Genomic DNA, 23,358 nt, shown 5'->3' on the forward strand with positions numbered 1-23,358 from the left:
TGTATAAATATTATCGGATCTTAATTCTTTGAAGAAAAAATCATAATAATATTTTTTTTAAGGAGATAATAATCTAGAATTGACCTAAAAGTAAAACTTAAATATTGTTTGAATTAGAGTAATTTTGATATTATTAATTTATTCTCATCTACTTTAATTTCTTAATTTCATTAACTTGCATAAATAAAAATCATTAGAAACACTACATTAATGTTGATAATTTTAAAATAATCATTAGATTTCAAAATTGTAACATATCAATTTTCTCATATAGTTATATATAAAATTTGATTTTGAGATATAAACAACATATAAAATTTACAACGGGTGCGGTGCAAACATTTTTTTAAAGCAAAATGGGTGCAGATGGAGAACTAAATGCAACACCTAGATACATATATAAAAAGGAAACGTGTACAAAAGGTGAAGAGGGACCAACACCAAACCCTCTCAAGCGGGGAAAAAAGCTAAAAGAAAACAAGAAAAAAAATAGAAACCAAAAGGAAACTGAAAAGAGCAAGAAAAAACAAGTCAATCAGGTAACCTGAAAACCCTAGAGCGGTGCAAACATTGAATGATGATTTGAATATAAAACAAAAATTTATTTGATTGTCAAAAAAATTATTTAATAAAAACATTGCAGTGATGTTTATATAATAAAATAATCATGAGTTTCCAATATTTTATCATATCGACTTTCTCATATATGTATATAAAATTTGTTATATATATATATATATATATATATATATATATTGCATATAAAATAAAAATTTAATTAATAGAGCATATAAAACAAAAATTTATTTGATTGTCAAAAAAATTATTTAATAAAAACATTGCATTGATGTTTATATAATGAAATAATCATGTGTTTCCAATATTTTATCATATCGACTTTCTCATATATGTATATAAAATTTGTTACACACACACACACACACACACATTTAAAATCTGCAACGAAAGCGGTGCAAACATTGAACAGTGTTTTGCATATAAAATAAAAATTTAATTAATAGAAACACTATATTATTGTTCATATTTTGAAAATAGTCACGAGTTTTCAAAATTTTATCATATCGACTATCACATATCGGTACATAATTTTTTTCTCTGCATATATAAACATATAAAATCCTCAACGAGTGCAATTTAAATATTTAACGGTATTTAAAATATAAATAAAACTTTATTTAATAGACACACTACATTAATGTTGATATTTTGAAAATAGTCATTAATTTCCAAAATTTTATCATATCGACTTTCTCATATATGTATATAAAAAATTGTTTATGCAGATATAGCCACAACGGGTGCAGTGCAAACATTGAACAGACTTTTGCAAATAAAATAAAAAGTTATTTAATAGAAACGCTACGTTAATTTTGATTTTGAAAATAGTTACGAGTTTTCAAAACTTTATCATATATCTACATAAAAATTTGTTTTTGCATGTATATAAGCAAATAAAATCCATAACTGGTGTGACTCAACATTTAACAATTTTTTGTATATATAAGAGAAAAATATTTAATAGAAACATTATATTAATACTCTTTTTTTTTTACAAAACATTATATTAATACTCATAATTTTCATTTAATATCTATAAAGATTCTAAAATGTTAATAATCTAATTAGCTTTTTTTGTCAAAAAAAAATAATCTAATTAACTTTTATATAATTATCGCAATGTTACGTGACCTATGCGAAAACACCAGTCTTTTACTAGTTTTTATGGTAGGAAATCGGTACTATTATTTTCAAACAAGGTAATAAATAGATTTTTTTTTTTTTGAATAGGAGGGTAATAAGTAGACTAATGCAACATCAATAATGTATTTTTTTTTAGGAATATAATGTGTTATTATATTCTCAAATAAAAACATTTTATTTATTGGATACCATGTATAAATATTATCGGAGTTTAATTCTTTGAAAATTTTTTTTTTTTTTTACAGAAACAAACTTAACTCATTTCATTTCTAATAGTAGTTGTAATACAAGATGACATATAATCATGAACTTGGGAACTAGCATAAGATAATGATGCCCTAGCTAACAAGTGGGCAACATTACTTGCTTGTCTCCTAATGAAACTTATCTTAAAGTTTTGATGATTCATAACTGAAGTTTTGCAAGTATTGAGAATCGCGCCAAACATGGAAGTTGCTACAGATGCCGTCAACCACTTGCTTGCAATCAAGTTTGATAGACACCCTGGAAAACCTCATAGTACCAAGTTATATTATCGCTTCTTTTAGACCTCTTGCTTCTGCTTCTTTGGGTTGTGGGAGACATTTGTACCACGCTGTCTTCGCTTTAATTAACTCCCCTCGATCATCTCTTAGACACAAACCGACCCCGTAACAATTTAGAATTCGGTCAAGTAAAAGTAAGGGCTCGTTTGTTATAGTTTTTTTTTTCAAGAAAAAAAAATCATTTTAAAAATAATAATAATCACTTATAAGCTAATTGCATCCATTTGATACAACTTTTTAAAAAAAATATAATCTAAAAAACTCTAAAAACAACTTCAAATGAGAAGTTGTTAAGAGTAAGTTCTAAAAAATATTTTTTTTAGAGGAGAGAGAAAATAAGGGTAAAAAAATTGAACTGATTTTTAATGAAAAAAATCCCTTTTATATAGTTGTGTCCAAACAATCTAAATTATTTTTTAAAAAAATTAATTTTTATCACGGTAAACAAAAGAAAAATAGTTTCTGATTTTTCATAAAGGGCCCGTTTGTTATATATTTAAAAAAAATAGATTTATTTTTTTTTGAAATTTACTCAAAAATAGTATAAGTTATTTTAAACTCATTTGACATAAGTTAAAAATGAAATTTTGACATTCACTAACTTAAATATTCATCGTTAGAGAATTTACATAGTAAAAGTCACATATTTTTTTTCAAAATGACATCTTCCAAAAATGATTTTTATGAAAAGCTATTTGAAATAGCTTTTTTTGTAGAGATTTTTTCAAAATTTTAGTATAAAAAAATATTTTAAGAAAATGATAAAATACTTAGAATTACATTTTAAGATAAGTTATTCAAACGAATTTTTCAGTTGAAATTTTCCTTACAAATTTCTTTGCTAAAAAAATTATAGCAAAAATATATTACACTATAAAAAAGTTAAAACAAACAGGCCCATAATCTCTAAATTATTCAATGTCAAAAACATGTTTATTTTAATCTGTAACAAATAGACTCTAAAACTTAAAATATAGATTGAATTATAGTAATTGATATTATTCAAACAGTATGATCGCGACCACAAGGTGTGCCACACTACAATACTAGCTATGAACAACAAATTACGGCTCTTCTTCCATCTGTTTTTGCTCATTCCCGTCAAAATAGTCAGGCGTAGTTAACTCACGTAGGTTATTCTCAGCATGAGTTAACTCACGCAGGTGTATTCCTCAGCGGAATTGATCAAAAACAGATGGAAGAAGAGCAATTCTCTGAACAACAAGGTATAAGCCCAACAAGGATAAACTCATATCAGAAACACAACACCCCTAAAATTAACCACACCAGGTAACAAGGCAAAGAAAATTGCTCTACTCCCTTTCCATTTCGCTCACTCCCACCTTAAACTTTCAAACATAACCCCACAATGAGTTAATTCACGCTCGGTAGTCCCATCAACCAGCATGACTTAACTCACGCTGATATCTAACGTGATTTAACTCACGCTCCCATCGTGAGTTATCTTGCGTTGGTTTCATCTCTGATAACAGATTGTTTTTTTAAACACCTAAACACCACATTCATTTTTTCATTCAATCATTTTTATCCATTCATTCAATCATTTTCATCCATTCAGTTAACCATTTTCAAAATCAATTCTAACTTAAAATACGCAAAATCAAAACCAGATCAAAAACTATTCAAATGTCATAGAAAAATACGCAAATGCGCATATGTCACATAAATGTTATTACTTTACATCAAGAGACAAAATGTCATAAAAAATTAAAAATATACAATAAAAATAAACACTAAAAAACCATCAACCACTACCCCCTCCTATGGACTATGGCTTTCCCTCCTCCTCCTCCTCCTCCTCCTCCTCCTCCGAACAATCAGCAGCTCGGTCATCGGGTGCATCTCATTCTAGATCCTCATCATCATACTGTGATAGTATGGATGTGGGTCGAGATAACGCAACGCCTTCTTGGTAATGTCGTAAATGTTTCGAATAACTTGGAGTGGGTCGGGAAGCTCTCTCGCATAATCCTCCTGAATAATGACCTCCTGATTATGAGGCATAGGAGGTGGCTTCTTAATAACCTCTGTCAGATGGCTTGTCACCAGATGAGAGACACGGTAGAACCAAGGTTCATACCCCGATCTAGTCTTTCACAAATCCCTTGCCACCCGACCCCGATCAACCAACTGTATGACATGGATCATATAATCTCTGAAGGTCTGGATTATCTCCTCTGGATCAAGAGGTGCCACGTCCGTATGAGGTCTGGAATGCCCTGCACACGCCCATACTGCCTCATCACCCTCTTTGACTAGTGACGGCCACTTTGTTTTAGCGTTAGCCATGATCTAATCAGAGTACCAAAATATATCATTAAAAGGTATGACGTCCCGGTGATCATCGTACGACCTCCATATGACATCCTCCTTCGCCAGCCGATCTAGGAGGCCTCGGTAGTGACTCGTGGAAGCATGACCCCTTGTCAGAACAAATTGGTTGGCATGCAAAAAATGATGCTCATAATTCGCATTAGCATTCCACATATATATTTTTGGTGAAGTGCTCCATAACTCATGCCTATAAATACAAACAAACAATCATAACACATGTATATACAAACAAATATTTCATCATCACATGCATATACAAACACAATCATATCAACACATTTATAATATACTATAGAAAAGATTAATTACTACCTTAAATAGAGACATGTATCTGGCAATGGAACCCTTTGTAGGGTCTGTAGTCTCCAAAAACTGGGTGTAGGGATGAGCCAGTGCCATCCCGCTCCAGGACTACTCGTGCACCCTGTACAAATACCGCATCCCCTCCAGTCATATCAAACTAATGTGTTTGTTGCTCTTGTTGGCAAAAATGGTGACACCAACCAATAACAACAGAAAGGCCCTCAAACAATACTCCCTAGTCCGACGAAGCTCCTCCCCATCCTCCTCCTCATCAGCCGGGTCCTCTAACTCATTGCACCTACTAAAGTGTCTCTTGTACAACTTCTTCAACAAAGGAATACTCACATTTCCACCCCATTGTGCGACTATCTCCCCTATAGCCTCGTCATTAGTAACACCCAACAACTTCGCCATCAGCTGAATGCCTAACTCGTAACCAAGTCGTCGAACGACATCAACTTCCCTATAATGGGGACGTGTAGAAGACACGCCACATCATTGGGATTTGAGTGTTACAGTCATCTCCCCAACAAGTAGATGGAAGTTGTTGGTCTCCTCGTGCCACCTCTCTGACAATGCGGTGATGATGCCGGAGTTGATGCAAGAAAACCTAGTCTGAAGAAGCAAGGCAAGACCGAATCCATTAATTTGACCCCAAAACTAATCTGCACCCTCTCCTAGGACTTCCAACTTGTTAACCTTGAGCTTCTTTCCGTGCAAGGAAGGGGTCAACTTATACGTCCTTCGAAACTGAAATACAAAAAAAAAAAAAAAACAACAACAACAACAACAAAGCGTTAAAAAAGATACATTTGAATAAGTAAAAAATAAACATTTTAACATAACAATTAAATTGTAAATAAGATATTCAAACAAATTTGGGCTTGTGGCGAGGATTGCTCAATGATCATCAAAGAAACTTGGTTCTCCAATACCAATCAATTCATACCATTATAAAACTGGAGCAGACTATGAATGCTTTATCTAATCGGGGCAATACGAAGTTTGGTCACATTCCTAAAAAAAAAAAATAAAGAGCTCCAAAATGATATTGAAGGTCTCCTATCGAGTATGAAACCCCTAATTTAATGGATACGATCAATATTGTTAGCAAGGAGCTAGATGATACCTTGAAATTGCAAAGAAACGTGGTGGCACCAAAGATCCATAAATCTTTGGATCTAACATGGAGACAAAAATAAATACGTAAATAAAATTATTCCGAGAAAAAGAGAAACATTGAAGCTATCAAAATCCATTTGGGTATTATCACTGACAACCCTGGGGATATTGAACAAATTTTTATTAATTATTTTCAAGTTGTCTATTATAGAGAACATCGAGGAAACAATGGCTGTGGCGAAAAATAAAGTTACTCCTAACATGCAATAGTATATACATATCTTCCAAGCTCATTTTACTAGTCAAGGAAACAATAGCTATAGGATATAAATCATTTTACCTGATATAATTGGTTACAATTATAGTGCGTTTGTGCCAAGAAGATTAATATCTGAAACTACCCTTAGCCCTTTTTACATTTTTCGTTGTATGAAGAATTGTAACAGGAAGGCAAAAACATTCCCAGTGATGGGTTTTCCATATGCTTGTATTCAATTCGTTTGTTCTCTAACGGTAATAACTGTCAGAATCATGGTTGGAAAGTCTTTTTCTTCAATTCCTTAGTGTCTAATTATTTTATATTGTTTCTATTAACATGTTGCTAAATACTTACAAAAAAAAATTCAATGTTATTAAAAGATATTATTAATCTCTTTTCCATATAATCTAGCAGTATTTTTCTAATGTGTTTTTTTTTTTTTTGACAAATCACAAATTTTTCTAATGTTAATACGTTATAGGAATAAATTGTTGACAGAGTGGTTAAACATTATTTTATTTCATATTGTTTTATCTAATTCATTTGATTCCATTCATCATAAATTACCATTCAAACAACATTGATATATTCACTTCACAAACTTTGAAGAACTTGTACACAACACAACATGTCCCTTTATTGAAAACGGGAGAAAAATATTGACACTGTCTTAAACAGTTGGTAGAAAATGCAGCAGTAACCTAAATAAATACCACTAATGTGGATACTTTATTGCAATAGGAATACCAACTTGATGTTTTCCATCGGTCCAAACCAATTTTCCAAAAACGTAATCAGTCTTATACGTAGTTCCTTTCTTCAAGGTTAATGTAACCTTGAACTCTCTTTTTTCACCCTTTTTCTTAAAATTTAGTCTGCTAGGCTCCACTGACACTAGAAATTCTGCGGGTGCTTGGATATGCACTCTATACTTGCTTGGAGACCCGACATTGGTTACCGTACGAGTAACATTCAAGGAGTGTCCAATTTTAAAGTCAGGAATTGTGATGGCGGGATAATTGAAATCAATTAAATTGAAGGATTTGGGACAAGTGTAAGGTCTTCCATAGAACAATTTAAGTTGGGAACTGTTGTATCCATGACCACATAAAAAGTTCAAATAATCAGTTATATTTAGGTCATACACAAGTCCAGGATCTGCTGCAAGATTAGGTCGAACGTGCCCTGCACCATATGCATTAGGAGTTGCTTCTTCTTGTGATGAATCTAACACATGGCCTCCGATGTTGTCTTTTGTTGTTGCTGTTAAAGGTTTAAAATTTTATTATTATTAAGCATAGAAAATTGAGTTACATGATCTTATATGTGTATAAATAATATACTATACCTGTAGTCATTATTGCTGACTTGATGGCTGCTGGACTCCAATCAGGATGAATAGATTTAAGCAGTCCAACAAGTCCGGCAACATGAGGACATGACATTGAAGTGCCCGACATAGTATTAAAAGGAGTTCTTCGCTTATCATATGAATTTTCTGAAGGAGATAAAGCTTCACTATAAGCTGCAATTATGTTGACTCCAGGTGCAGTGATGTCAGGCTGAAATAGAAAATAAAATTTACAGTTACATTTCACCTACAAAAATTTTGTTATATTGCTTAATAATTGATTGATAATTAATGTGACCTTAAGGATTGAAGGGTCAAGGGTATTTGGTCCTCTTGATGAAAATGCAGCTATAGATGGAGATGCCTTTACACCCAATTGTGTTTTAACTCTAGTAATGTAAGCTACAGGAGATCTACATAATGTATGAATGAAATTAAGTATATGAGTAATAAAAACTATAAAATCAAAGCATGGAAAAAGTTATGAAGCCCGTATCATGGGAGAAAAATTACTTGGTGTTATTGACATATTTTAAAATGACGTTTCCATCTTTAAAGGTAACATGTGAAGCGGGAAGCACATGAGCGTCAGCTATAGTTTCACTGCCTGAAGCCTCATCATTAGCCAAAATCATTCCAATAGCACCTACACGAGAAGCTTCCACACCCTTGTCAACTCTATTATTGTCACCTCGAAGACATACCAATATTTTTCCCTTTGCCTTATGTGGATCAAGAGCTCCATCGTCGCAAAAAAGGCTATAAAAAATTGAAATGGTCATTTTAAAACAGTCTCTGAGTAAATTGGAAATTCATTACTTAAGGTACAAGATCAAACTTATAGATTACTACAAAAAAGTTATTTGAGAAGGTCAACATAAAGCAAAAGCATTCTTACGCATCCTTCGCAGACACATGATCAAATTTGACATCAGCGGCACTTGTCAATGGGTACAACTTATGAGGTGGTAAGTCAAGCTGTGAAAGGCTAGCTCCCTAACAATAAAAATTTCAAACAAGTAATTAAACTTAAGAAAAAAAAATTAAAATGACAAAGGAAGTTAGAGATAACAAAAAAAATAAAAAAATTGATCCCCAAATTTTAGAGATAAACAATATACCTTGAGTATTTTCTTGTTACCAAGAATAACATAACTTGTGAAATCTCTATCAATTGTGCTTGCAGCAACTGTAAGTGTCCAAGGTTCCAAGTTGGATACAGTACCAGGATCAGGTCCTGAATTTCCTCCAGAAGCCACAACAATGATGTTGTTGGCAACTGCATGGAAAGACCCTATGGAAATACTGCTATGGTAAAATTCAACAGGAAAATTACTACCCAAAGACACTGAAAGCACATCAACACCATCACTTATGGCAGCTTCAAAACCAGCCAAAATATCTGCATCATAACATGAATCCCAACACACCTTATAGGCTGCAACTCGTGCTTTTGGTGATCCACCACTTGCTGTTCCATTTCCATAGCCAAATACACTTGCATTAGCAACAAAATTTCCTCCAGCAGTTGATAAAGTGTGTGAACCATGACCTTCACTGTCCCGTGCACTATGAAGCGATACATTTTTGGCTCTATGAGGATTTGCAAGCAGAAAGCCTTTATAAAAATATCTTGCTCCAATAAGCTTCCTACAGAGATGTAATAAAATCCAAATTATGAGCATATAGAAAAATATCAAAGACAATTTATTATATTGGTTTTATTAGGTATTATAGTCTTAATCATAGTGATACTAAGCTCAATTTAAACTTGTATATATTCTGAAGCTTAAACTTTTACCATCATAATTTGTAAAGATTAGTTTTTAAAAAACCATAGCAAATTCTGAAGCTTAAGCTTTCTCCTTGTCACAGGCGGCCGCCTTTTTATGGTCTAGGTTGTGGTTCCGCTTCAAAACGGCGTCGCTGCCCGTGTTTTGTTGTTGGATTTCGTCTTCCTCTAGATTTATGTTTGTGTGGTTGCATGTTTTCTTGGTGAGGATGTTTGGCGGCGTAGTGATATGGTGATCGTGGTGGTGATGCGCAGTGGTGATGCAGTGGTGGTGGAGGTTATTCAATTGAGGTGGAGGTGGAGGTGGTGCAGTGTGATGGTGGTGATGTGTGGTGGGAGTGATGATGTGTGAAGATGGTTGGCGTGTTAAGTGAGGAGGTGGATGTTTGTTGGTGTGATTCCTTCTGGAAACAAACTCTGTTACACGGGTCCTTGTTCGTCGTCACTAGCTCTGGTTTTGTGCCTTTTGGGTGTTTTCGGAGTTTGGAGGGTGTGTGTCCCATTGTGTTGAGCCTTTTCCTTTGGTATGTTTGTTGTTTAATCTTCGCATGCCATGCTTTCGTCTTACATATTGTTTTGCTGGTTTTCGATGGGCCGGCTCATTTGGCTTCGAGATCGGGAGTTGGGGTCCAGCTGCAATCTTTGTTTTGACTTGTTTTTGGTTTTTCTCTGGTGTTCTGAGGGCGAGGGGTGCCCTGCCAATTTGGTACTTAAGTCTGGTGGGCCGATCACTTTTGATTCGAGATCGGGAGTCTGTTCTTTGTCTTAAGTTGGTTTTTTGGGCTTTTGTTTTGTGCTCTTTCGGTGGATCAGGGGTCGCGAGATTGTGGCAACCGCATTATCCTTCGGTCAGGTGCTTTTCGGAATGTGGCTTAGCTGGAGTGTTGGGGTATTGGAGCTTTATTTTGAGGGTGTTCTTTGGGGGTGAGTAGTGACGATGGGCGGTGGTGGATTTTGTGTTTACAGTGCTTGTTTTTTTTGGAAGTCTGTTTTAGGTGTGGATGTGTTTTGGTGGGTTTATTTTCAGGGGTGTGTTTCTTAGGTGGTTATGGTGTACCGTCTATATGCGGCATCATTTGTATCTTGTTTCGTTCATATCCTGCGTCTTGCGGGAATGACGTTTAATAATATTTGCCGATTCAAAAAAAAATGTCATTTTAAGGATTTAAGCTACTAGAGGATAAAATACAATTAAATTAAATGGAAATTACAAGGAATAATCAAATGTAAAAGACCTGTTGCAGTGAAAGTTATATGGATTCCCTTTAGTAACTTGACAAATTCCACGCCACTTTTTTGGGATTGGTCCAAATCCTTCGTCACTAAAACTCTTGGATTCTGGCCAAACACCTGTTAAAATTCAAAACATCAATAAAAGAGGGTTATTGAACATTGGTTATAAAAATAAATAAAAAATTAAGAAAAAAATATACTATATAATTAAGCATTCAATCATATTTCAACCGAATATGATTTTAGATTTCGACTAAAGATATTTTCAGAGGTTAATTATGAAGAAAAAAAACCGAAGATATTAAGCATTCAATCATATTTGTAAATTAAAAACAAACGAAGATATTTGTAGAGGTTAATTATGAAATATATATTTTTAAATGATTAACCAAAACGGTATAATTTAATTTGTATACATCAATGTAAAGCTTTTTTTTACACATATCTCAAGTCAAATAACTCTATGATATCACGTTTATATTTTTTAGGGGATGTCACGTTTATATATTAGTTCCTAGAATATCTCTACACATATTCTTTTAGAATAATTTGAATGGTTGCATATGTAAATTCTTTTACAGCATTTGTATATAGAAACTAATCTTTGAAATTAAAGTATATGAAAAATATTAAAATAACTATAATTATAGACCAAAATATACCAAGTTAAAGTTGGCTGCCTAAAATTTAAAATTTATGTGTCGATTCTTGTTGTTTAATTTGGTCACGAAATTTAAGTGCAATTGATAATTAATATACTTGGGTGCAGAGTTGAGTGCTTGCTTTTCTTCTTCGCGCTTAGCGTGTATGAGTTTTGTCAATAAGTTTTTAAAGTAAAAACAATTAAAAATTGTGAAAATGCATAAAAATTAAAGTCTTATGAGGATGTTGTCATAGAAAAAATGTTTTTTGAGACAGATCACATTGGAAAAACATAAACAAAGTAATACTTCATTAATCTTTTTATTACCGGTGTCTAAATTTCCGATAATAATGTCTTTGCCAAGTGATTTTTTCCACAACGAATCCTTTGGAAATCCACCATCTCTCTCTAACCCAAGGAAATCCCACGACCGGGTTGTGTGTAGTTCATATTTTTTGTTTAAGAAAATTGATACTACATTCGGATGCTCTGCATTGATTCACCAATAATATAGCACCAATTAGAAAAATTAAAATAACAATGTATAAAAAATATTCATATATATCATGCAAAATGGAAGATAAATGTAAGAATTAAAACATAACTACATACTTGCAAGCTGCGCTGCTTCATCTTCATCAAGTATTGCAGCAAATCCATTAATATATCTATTAAAAGAGTAAAATATTGCTTCTTTTGCCTTCTCGATGCTGTGTAGAGAAAAAAAAAATGTTAAATATCATCATTTCATAATTCAATTAACCGCATAATTTTATGGATTTTGGAGATTGAATTTTATACCTTCCAACGTAAGATCCAAGAATATCATAGTGGGAGTTCGTTGCAAGTTCAAAATCAAATGATGAAGGATTTGGACCGAAAGAATGTGATCCTAAGTATACAATATAGCACTAACAAAAACAAAACACATGATAGATTATTAAACCAAATAGTTAAACATTAAAATATGAAAATTAGATTATGATGAGCATGAAATTTAATAATATCATAAATTGTTTACAATGGCAAAAGTTTTGTAACCCTTTCAAATTTAAAGAACAAAACAATAGTGAGCAATGAATAATGAAAACTTGAGACAATAAGCTTGCCTGTTTAATTGCAAAGGTAGGTTTCTGCAGCAAAACAAAAAGAAGAAGTGATACTAACACATGACAAATTGAAGAAGACATTGTTTCACTCATGAATGATGCTTGTTATACAAAGGGTATGTGTTTTCCCTCACTTATATAACTAAGTTATGTGATTGTTTTTTACTCAAATATCTCTTGTCAACAACCAATATGAGTTTGTAATGGAGTCAACTATTGTGGTTAAGTTCATTCTTCATTTTTTAAGCATTTATGTTAAATAAATAAATTTAATCTACTTAATATCAGAAATTGATTTTTTGTTTTTAAGGTAAACAATCAGGTACAATTATTATTTTTTATATTTGGTCAAGAGGTACAATTATTTTCAAACAACGAAACAAGGCAACATCAATAATATGTTATTCACTTATTTGTATTCTCAAAAATAAAATAAAATCGTGTTATTTATTGGATACCATGTACGTGTATTATCGGATTTTAATTCTTTGATTCTTTAGATAAAAAGTCGTAGTAGAGAAATTTTGATATTAAACGGTTTGATCTTGACCATGTATATATAAATCATTTGTGGCTAACCGTTTTTTTTTATAACAAACAAAAATGAGATATATTACACAAGGGCAAAATTCTACTCTCCAGCAAAAGATGTGCAAAGAATGCAAAGAAGAGCAGAATAAGTAACAACAAGGTATCTTAAATAATTACAAAAAGACCGCCAACTAATGCTCAAACAGACAAGAGGTTGCTGCTACCACAAATGGTAACAAAAAATAAAACAAACATTTTTAGCTTTCGGCCAATTCAAAGAAGTAATTTTGACCTTTTCCAGATGCTGCATAATAGATTTAACTTTATTAGAAAACAGTATGTGATTCATTTCATTCCAAAGCACATAACACTGCAAAGCCAAATAAGTTGCAAAAACGGCCGACAGGGTATGAAACCTCCCGAAGAGTAAGCAAACTGAAGAAAATTATCCAATATATGTTGGGGATCCACTGAATTCAAACCAATCCAAGGATAAGACGGTTGCATATGTAGATTTAATTAATTGTAATTTTGATCTCTTAGTTTTATTCAATCGTAAAATTAATCTTCCACTTTTAAAATTTACCGGTATTTAATCATTTTCTCATTTCTTAGATTAAAAAAATGGTAATGTGATATTTTAAATGATAGAAAATACAAGCTGATAATGTGTAAGTAGAATTGTCAAATGGTCTCTTGACTATAATACTCAATTGCATAAATGGTCCATATGAGACAGACTAGATAGTCGTTTGTCACGAAGAAAGGAAAAAATACTCTCATTTTTTGGTTTATTCATTTACTATTTTACTTCATTGTTTACGCCACTTTGATATTATCAAACAATTTCTCACAAATATATATACTCTCGGTGTCCCTTTATATATGACTTTGTAACAAAAATCACGAGTATTAAAAAAGTTTGTTGCACTAATAAATTTGTCTCAAATATATGTGACTGTACTAAATTAGTCTTTGTAATAGATATATACATTGTTAACTTTTCAAATTTGAAAACAAATTGGCAGTATTATATTTAGTACAGTCACTTATACTGTGATGAACCAAATCCTTCCACTCTAACTCAAACAAGCGGCGAATGTCCTCGCGAGTTTAGCTCAGTTGGTATGGACAATGTATAATATATGCAAGGTTTGGGGTTCGAATCCCAGCCACCACCAAAAAAAAAAAAAAAACAAGCAGCGAATCTTCACCATCAAGAATCTCCCAAAATAACTACCTTTATTATTACTAGCGAAGACATTTGCAACCATCAGGGATTCAACATGTGATTCTACAGCTATAAAACCCAACCTTCTTGCATACACCAAACTTACAAACACTACTCAAAGTTCTGTCATATATGCACTACACATACCAATATTTTTTTGCAAAACTCCCTAACCATTCGCCATCACTACCACACCTTGCACTCCCATTATCACTGATTCACTATACACCTTGCACTCCCATTCGTCCTTGTGATTTTTAATGTTCCATTCCTTAATTTGGAAGGATTAGTTTTAATTGTGTATCTCACATATTTTTCTCCCCATTCTTGGCTTATTCAAAAAGATAAAAAAAAAAAAAACTTTCATGGTCAAATGGTTTTTAAAGGAGGAAAAATTACATAGAAAAATAGTGCTTTCTCTTTTTCTATTTTCTTATAGGATTCTGTGCTCATAATAGCACAATGTTAAAAAATATAAAACATGATGTTACCAATTACTTCCATGTGTTTAAGAAGAAATCGAGCAGAGCACAGTGACACACCATAATCTAATGTCAAACGTGAATAATCAACCCAAATATAATCTAAAATTTCATTTTTCTTTTTCCCATTTGAATAGGCAGCAGTATGATGCATTTACAAGAGTATTTCAACCATGTGTCAAAAAAAGAGTATTCCAACCAGAAACATGTAAGCCGAACGAACATTTATATTGATATTGATTTAATCAATTTATCAAGTTTCAAAGAGCTTGCACATCTCAAAAAAATTGTTTATTTACTGCCAGGAAAATAAAAAGGAAACCTCACTTTTGTGGCTTAATTACAATAGAACTCCTGACATGATGCTTGCAATCGGACCAATCCAAACTCCCAAATACATAATCAGTACTATTATTAGTTAGAGTCTTCAAACTGAAAGTCACTCTAAACTCTTTCTTTTCACCCTTTTCCTTAAAGTTTAGTTCCTTAGGCTCTACGGAGACTAAAACTTCATGAGGTGCTTGAATGTGAACTTTATATGTGCCTGAAGACCCGACGTTGGTAAGAGTACGAGTAACATTTAGAGAATCTCCGATCTTCAAGTTGGGAATTGAGATTGAAGGATAATTGAAATCTAATAAATTGAATGATTTTGGACAAATATATCGCTTGCCGTAGAATATATTAAGGCGAGAACCTTTGTAGCCACGGTTGCACAAATAGTTTGCATAGTCAGTGATATTTAGGTCATAAACAAGTCCAGGGTCCACGGCATGATTAGGTTGGATGTGCCCTGAACCATATGCAAATGGATTTGCATTTACACGTGTTGAATCCAACATAAGCTTTCCTGTATTATCTTTTATTCTCGCTGCAAAATATTTGAATTTGTTAAAGATTAAGATTAAAATTAAGATTGTATAACAAATTTGAGACCTCGGTCACATAGGTAAGTAAAAAGTTATATTTTACCTGTGGTCATGATCGCGGACTTGATAGCGGCTGGACTCCAATCAGGATGAAGAGATTTGATTACACCAACAATGCCAGCAACATGAGGGGTTGACATTGAAGTTCCCGACAAAGTAATGAAAGGAGATCTGCGTTTATCAGATTTTTGTTGAGAGGGAGAAGCAGCTTCACTATAAGCAGCAACTATGTCGACTCCCGGTCCTGTGATGTCGGGCTGAAACATAAAACCAAAATTACAATGACACAATCACTTCAAAGTAATGTATACCTTAGATATCTTTGATAAACTAATTCAAAGAAATAATAAACCTTGAGGATTGATGGGTCAAGGATATTAGGTCCTCTTGATGAAAATGAAGCCATAATTGGAGCTGGCCTTTGCCCTAATTCTGTTTCCACTTTAGAAATTGAAGCCTTAGGAGACCTGCATCATATATGTATAACATATAAAATAAATTGCTCTGTAGGAATCTTATACAAATTTTATTCTATATATAAAATGCTATGTATGAACTATGAAGCATGTTAATAAAAAAATTACTTGGTGTTGTTGATGTAACTAAAAATGTAGCTTCCATCATCGTAGCCAAAGTGTGCAGCAGGAAGCACATGAGGATCAGCAAGAACATCATTCCCTGATTCAATGTTATTAGCCAAAATCATTCCAACAGCACCTGCCCTAGCAGCTTGCACACCCTTGTCGGTTCTATCATTGTCACCTCGAAGACAAACAACTATTTTTCCTTTAGCCTTTTTTGGATCCAGAGTTCCTTTCTTGCAAAGTAGGCTACAACATTGGAATAGATTGCAATTAAGAGATAATTAATGTACAATTAACAAAACTTGAAACTCGAACAACTTAGTGGAAAAGCAAGTATTCTTACGCATCATCTGAAGATGCACCATCAGCTTTGGCATCAACTGCACTTATTAATGAGTAGAACTTATGAGGTGGTAAGTGGGACTCTGAAAGGCTAGCTCCCTTGAGTATTTTCTTGTTACCAAGGGTAACATAACTAGTGAATTCTCTATCCATTGTGCTTGCAGCAACTGTGATCGACCACGGTTCCAAGTTGGATGCAGATTTGGGTTTAGGTCCTGTATTTCCAGCAGAACTAACTACAACAATGCCATTAGCAACTGCATGGAAAGACCCTATAGCGATACTGCTTTCATAAAATTCTACGGGATCACCACCCACAGACGCCGAAATCACATCAACACCGTCACTTATGGCAGCTTCGAAACCAGCCAAAATGTCTGCTTCGTAGCATCCACCGCCCACAGCAAGCGGTGGCCAACATACCTTATAGGCCGCAACTCGCGCGTTTGGTGATCCACCACTTGCTGTTCCTTGCCCATTGCCAAATACACTTGCATTTGCAACAAAATTTCCTCCCGCGGTTGATAAAGTATGTGAACCATGACCATCAAAATCGCGTGCACTACGGAATGATACATTTGTGGATTTGCCAGCATCTGCCAAATAGCCTTCGTAAAAATATCTTGCTCCAATTAGCTTCCTATATATCATGAACAAATAATATATTAGCTTCCTATATATCATGAACAAATAATATAATAAAGGAGTTAGATAAAAAAATCAATATTGTAAAAATTAGGTATTATGTCTAACTATATATGTACCAAAGGCATATCATTGTGTTACTTTTAACAAAAAATGCTCATTAGATAAATACGAGTATATAACAAGATTAACCTGTTGCACTCAAATTTATCCGGATTATCTATGTCAACATCGCAAACTCCACGCCATCTGGTTGGAACTGGACCCATACCTTCATCGCTAAAGCTCTTTGATTCAGGCCAAACACCTACCATAATTCATACAATATTCCATTAGTTTTTTTTGGTAGATACATATTAAAGAAAGGAGAGGGAAAAAAATAACAAAAAAAAAAAAAGCAAGCCTAAGGGCTTGTAGAGTTTGCTAGCAAAAGCACAAGAAGACCATAGGAGGATCTGATCCATGTCCATAACTAAAAGAGAACCTACTAATTCAGTCACCCTTCAATAGTGCCATTTGAGCATTTATCATCCACATTTAGCTTCACATACATATATATCATCATGCAGTAAACAAAAACTAGCATTTCCATGGTAGCAAAAAGTTAAGCCTCGTATACGAGGAAATTCTAACTTAGACACAACCTCAAAATTAATTTTATAAAAAAAAATAAAAAGAGAATAGATTTAAATAATGTGATTAAATAATTTCTCTTTTAATTTTTTACATTTGTGTGTGCCCAAATAAATTTGATCTAGTTTGTGCTCATGTAAGAATTGCTCTCGCATATGATATTATTACGCGTCTTCGTGAGCTTAGCTCAGTTGGTAGGGACATTGCATAATTTATGCAGGGGGCAGGGGTTCGAACCCCTGACACCCCACTTCTCCACATTTAAATTGTGTGAGCTTCAGCCACACAAAAAAAATATGATATTATTACGCGCTAACCACACAAAAATTTAGGGTACTAAATAATAGGAAACAATTTTTTTTCTCATGCAAGCAAAAAAAAAATGTAGCAAAAAAAGAATTAAAAAGGAAAATTAGAGCATTAATGTGGATAGCTGGACATTCTCGGACTTTTTCGCAATTTGCTCTATCAATTAATTATAATTACCTTTTCTATGATTAGTACCAAAAAATTAGTTGCAGGAATAATGTGAGATGTGGAAAGATTCTTTTGTAAGAATGGAAAAATATAAATTCCAATAAATTTATTTGAATTAAAGGATCTTTCCATTTTCTTGATGGGTTTTAGTTACTGTGTAAAATGTGATCCTCTAGTACTGTACGGCTGCGTTTGGTAACACAAAAAAGCTACCTTATAGCTTCTTGGATTAGCTTATAAGCTTGTTGGATGAAAACGTGATGTGTATGGTAACAAGCTTTTCTCATGAGCTTATAGCGTTTTTTGAAAAAACTATTTCAAGTAGCTTTTGAGTTTATAACTGGTAGCTTTTTATATTTTCTTCCAACCTTTTATTAATATAGTTTGATTTAATTTTAATTAAAAAACCTACCCACATTCTTATTCAATTGCCCACGTTTAAAAAAACTACCCATAATCTTTTTCAAATTTTCTTGTTCACTTTCTTTTTAACATACTCTTAATTCAATAATAAATAATTTTATATGAAATTTACAATAAATAGTGAAGAAAGTTTAGTTGAGTAAAATTCATTAAAAGAAAGTTTTGTTAAATAAAAAAAGTCAATTGAATTCATAAATACATTTATCATTTGGGAGATGAAAATATTTTGAAATAAATTTAAACATTTAAAAAGAAATACAATAATTAATAAAAATTGTATATATGATTTATAAAAAAAAAAAAAGATTGTCCTTTTACGTCATTTTATATTTATCAGTCACTTTTTTTTTTTGAAAGAATATTTATCAGTCACTTGAACAGCTAATTTTACCAAACACTTTTTATTTTAAAAAGCTAACTTTTCAGCTATAAGCTATCGGCTATCAGCCATCATCAACTAGCTTATAGCTTCTTTTTACCAAACACGCCCACGTCTCTACCCAAGTTATGAGAGTAGTCACACAAAAACCCAAATAAACAGAAAAATAATTGTGGGAGAAAAGCTCAACACAGTAATTTGTAGTTGAAAGTTCTCCAATTATTTTATTTTTTTGACAAAAAATTGATTCAATTTTTAATCAATTTAAAAGTGCTATATATTTTTTTTAATAATTAAAAGTGATATATATTATATACAGTATAATCTTATTATTTTATATTTTAATTCATTTCTAATCTCTAATCCAATTGCATACATTTTTTGTTGGTTCCAGATATATCTATGAATAATTTTACCTACGTATCTTGCAAAATTGGTAAATGGATGCTAACTTATACGATAGTAATTTAACCCTTCTTTTACAAAAGGAATTAAGTTTTTTACCCATTATACATGATGAAATGGTGGGTGAAAACATGAATTAAATAATTGAAACGTGTGTAGAAAACAATAACAACATCTATCAAATGGTTCAAATCATGTCTCATAAGGCAAATTGAATTCAAATGAAAGAATAAAGAAATTCAATATTAATTACCAGTGTCTAAATTCCCAATAATGATATCTTCGCCTTTGGATTTGCTCCACAATGAACCCTTTGGAATAACACCACCATTTCTTTCTAATCCGAGGAAATCCCATGAGTGAGTTGTGTGAAGTTTTCGTGGTTTGTTTAAGAAAATTGATGCCACATTTGGATGCTCTGCACCAATAATACAAATGGTTAATTAAAATAACTATATGTTAAATTGTCCATATATATAAATCATATGCAAATCCATTAAAATACGTACTTGCAACCATTGCAGCTTCATCTTCATCAAGCACTGCGGCGAATCCATTAAAATATTTACTATAAGAGTAAAAGATTGCTTCTTTGGCCTTGTCAGTGCTGTTTAAGAAAAAATAATCCTATTATTAATTCATATTGATTTTGCTACCAAAGAATTTCATGAAAATCGGTTAATTTTTTTACCTTCCAACATATGATCCAAGCAAATTATAATGAGAGTTTGTGACAGATTCAATATCAAGAGCTGTAAGACCTGTCCCATAAGATTGTGGTCCTAAGTACACAATGTAGGACTAAGAAAGAAAAAACATGAATAATAATGAGACTCGTAATAAATTTTATGTTAAGAAACAAAAAATAAGAACACTAAAGAAAAAACAATTTTTAATGTTATAAACTTAACAAAATATATTATGAAACTTACTTTTTTGCTTGCTTGGGTGGGTTTCTGGAGCAGAAAGCAAAGGAGAAGAAACACTAAGGTATGACCAATGGATGAAGAAGACATTGTTTTTCTCATTTGAAATTTGTCTTAGAAATTAGTTTCAGAAAAATATAAGCATTCCCTTGCTTTTATAACTTTTGTATAACTGTTGTAAAACTAAATTCACCCTCTCTGTTACTCTGTTAATAACAATTCAGCATAAGCGTTGTGGACAGGCCTATAATTTCGTCCAATCACGTTTTTCAAAGGTGCATTAAATGGATTAATTGAATAAATTATGGCGAAATATGTTTTAGAAAAACTAATAGAATTATTATTGGCAAATATATATGGACTATGATAGAATAATTTCGGAAGTCAGATGCTGATTTCATTAACTCTCAGATTTTTTGTCAAAAAAAAATCAACTCTCAGATTTCATTGATTTATTCATCAATAGTGTTAACTAATTACGGGAGTTCATATTTAATTCGAACGCTAATGTTGTCACAAATGTTGCCACTTATTTATACAATGAACGAGCAAAATACCTGTGTATTTACATGAGTGTGATTTTTTTTTCTTTTTGAAGAAATCAAAAAGAAATACTCCCTCCGTCCCATATTATAAGAAGAAAAAAAAATCACTTAAGAAAACTAAAACATAATAGTTTGTAACATAATTTTTTTTGTTGTCTTTGAAATAAGTTTTATAGGAAGATGTAAAAAAAATTTCATTGGTAGTTGATTATAGAGAAAATGAAAAAGAGAGCAAATTGAATGCACTTTGCATTTAATTTTCCTTTGGAAAAGATAATTTTTTGAAAAAACATAATTAAATATGATAAAAGTTGATCTTTTTTCCTTATAATTTGGGACAAAGAAAATGAGTTTTTTTTGCTTATAATTTAGGAGTATATTAACACCAATAGATTACCAACAGAGTTCAATCAAACAGTTTACAGACTGACCGCCACCGAAACATAAAAATGGGTCCGGCACCAGTCATGAAAATGTGAGATTTTAGTGACTCGAAATATTTGTGCATTTCTTTCCTCCATATCTTCCAAGAAGTTGCATACCAAACTAAAACCATGAGAGCAACCCGCGATTTTTACTTGTTTGATAGTTAGATCATCTAAGATGAAGGGTCATTCCATTATTTAACGTGTGTTTATTTCAAGTTTACCAAATTTATTCTTAGAAATAACATTCCTTGGAACATAAAGAATGAGAATTTTATTTCAAAGTATTTAGAAGAAAAAAATGTTTGTTTAACATTATAATATTCCCGGGAACCATTAAAATAGGGATTAGAATAGGTAATTACACATGAATTTATTATCATCTTCATTGGAACTTCATTCCCACCTTTTCCTTTGGAAAAAATTTTCTATTCCCATAAACGTTTTATACCAGAAATAAAATTTATTAAACTTAACAAACATAGACATATATATTTCTATTGTTTTATTCCCGTGAATCTACGAATATAACTTGAAACAAACGCATCAACGTTTCATTGCGACATCAATAAATTGAGTATTTATAGACATGGTGGTTTTATAGACACCCCTCATCTCTCCTACTATTTGTGGGCCACACATGCATAATTAATTATAAATATTATTTTAATATTAAAAATAAATTAAATAATAGTTGCAGGTGTTATATTTAATCGATCAATGTTGAGTTTTCAATGAAAAACCATTTATTACTACAACAAATAATTTATCCAAATCTTGCGATGAAAACCTAGTCATACATAATGACCCTCATTCAAATCTTGCACGATACCTATGCCTATACAAATTCAAAATAGACGAACTCATCTACAACTTCAACATGATCTGGTGGTGTCTTCGTAATGTTGGCAGTGTTGAAGTTGCATCATAGGAGTAGTGGACAAAGCCATGAGCATACTTTTTTTTTTAAGCAAAAGAAGGGGTGCAGAGGGGTCTCATGCTGCATAACCCTAATCATATATAAAAAGAAGTACAAAGAGTGAGGGGGGACAAAACCAAAACCCTCAAGAAAATTAAAAGCTTGAAACCTTTGCTCGCTTCAGACTGCTGCTTCTTGCTCCTCTTCTTCCTTGGGACCACAAGTTGAAAAGGTTCATCAGTGTCTCTTGCTAAATCAACAGTTTCATTTTTCTGACCCATGTTAGCTGAGGAATCACTCGAAAAATTCATAGTTTGTTGGGCCACAGAAGGGACAAGTCCTAAAACTTGCATATCATGAATAACATTTCCACTAAAGTTTGACAAGTTAGAGTCGGTCCCAACTACGGAATTATTCGTTTCCAATTTCTGCTCAAAGTCATCCAAAATATGATCATTACCGTAATCCATATCAATCACCGCATCACACCGGTCTTACTATGTATGAGTAGGTCGGCAATGAATCTTACCTTAAATTTGTGTGTTTTTGTTTCTTTTTAGCAATAAATTTGTGTCTTTGTATATATCTAATCAAGTTCATGTAATTGATTTGGTGAGACCAATACAATTCCACTCCCTTTTTTTCCCTCATAAATCCACACAAATTATATGATGTAGTATATGTGTATATGGTTTATGACGGTTAGACTAAAAATTCATTTGATTGAGAAACTGTTTTGAAACGCGAAAATCATTTTCTATAGTTATTTTTTTTTTTAGAAAAAATCATTTTTATTATGGTAAACAAACACAATACAAAGATAATTGATTCTTGTGTGTGTATATATATGTGTGTGTGCGCGTTTAACGGCGTACAAATTGAGATGTTGCAAATAAAAAAAATTGAAAGAAAAAGAATTTAAATAAGGAGAATTCATTCCTTCCTCATCGGTCGAGGTTTGAACTTCGCATCTTACATATATTATTGCATTGTTCCAATCAACTGAGTTAAGCTCATGAGTACAATTCATTCCTCATCTAATGGATAT

At 32.3% G+C, this 23,358-nt stretch overlaps 2 protein-coding genes across 2 annotated transcripts; both read right to left on the reverse strand.

The window, feature by feature from the left end:
* Positions 1–6,918: 6,918 nt before the first annotated feature.
* LOC146901592 (subtilisin-like protease SBT5.3) lies at positions 6,919–12,534 on the reverse strand. The gene is made up of 11 exons (XM_085737983.1): positions 12,435–12,534; positions 12,127–12,236; positions 11,938–12,035; positions 11,653–11,814; positions 10,685–10,799; positions 8,779–9,307; positions 8,556–8,653; positions 8,171–8,416; positions 7,956–8,070; positions 7,655–7,868; positions 6,919–7,569 (listed from the first exon to the last, which is right to left on the reverse strand). The coding sequence occupies exons 1-11, from the start codon at positions 12,525–12,527 to the stop codon at positions 7,022–7,024; spliced, it is 2,328 nt and encodes a 775-aa protein (XP_085594109.1). The 5' UTR covers positions 12,528–12,534; the 3' UTR covers positions 6,919–7,021.
* Positions 12,535–14,887: 2,353 nt separating this feature from the next.
* On the reverse strand, positions 14,888–20,657 carry LOC146901593 (subtilisin-like protease SBT5.4). The gene is made up of 10 exons (XM_085737982.1): positions 20,428–20,657; positions 20,187–20,296; positions 20,005–20,102; positions 19,749–19,913; positions 17,371–17,485; positions 16,535–17,173; positions 16,192–16,437; positions 15,960–16,074; positions 15,651–15,864; positions 14,888–15,549 (listed from the first exon to the last, which is right to left on the reverse strand). The coding sequence occupies exons 1-10, from the start codon at positions 20,521–20,523 to the stop codon at positions 15,002–15,004; spliced, it is 2,346 nt and encodes a 781-aa protein (XP_085594108.1). The 5' UTR covers positions 20,524–20,657; the 3' UTR covers positions 14,888–15,001.
* Positions 20,658–23,358: the final 2,701 nt, after the last annotated feature.

The sequence above is a fragment of the Medicago sativa genome, chromosome 8 (genome assembly GCF_051527215.1).
Source record: "Medicago sativa cultivar Bolivia chromosome 8, Bolivia_mono, whole genome shotgun sequence".
Taxonomy (NCBI): Eukaryota; Viridiplantae; Streptophyta; class Magnoliopsida; order Fabales; family Fabaceae; genus Medicago; species Medicago sativa.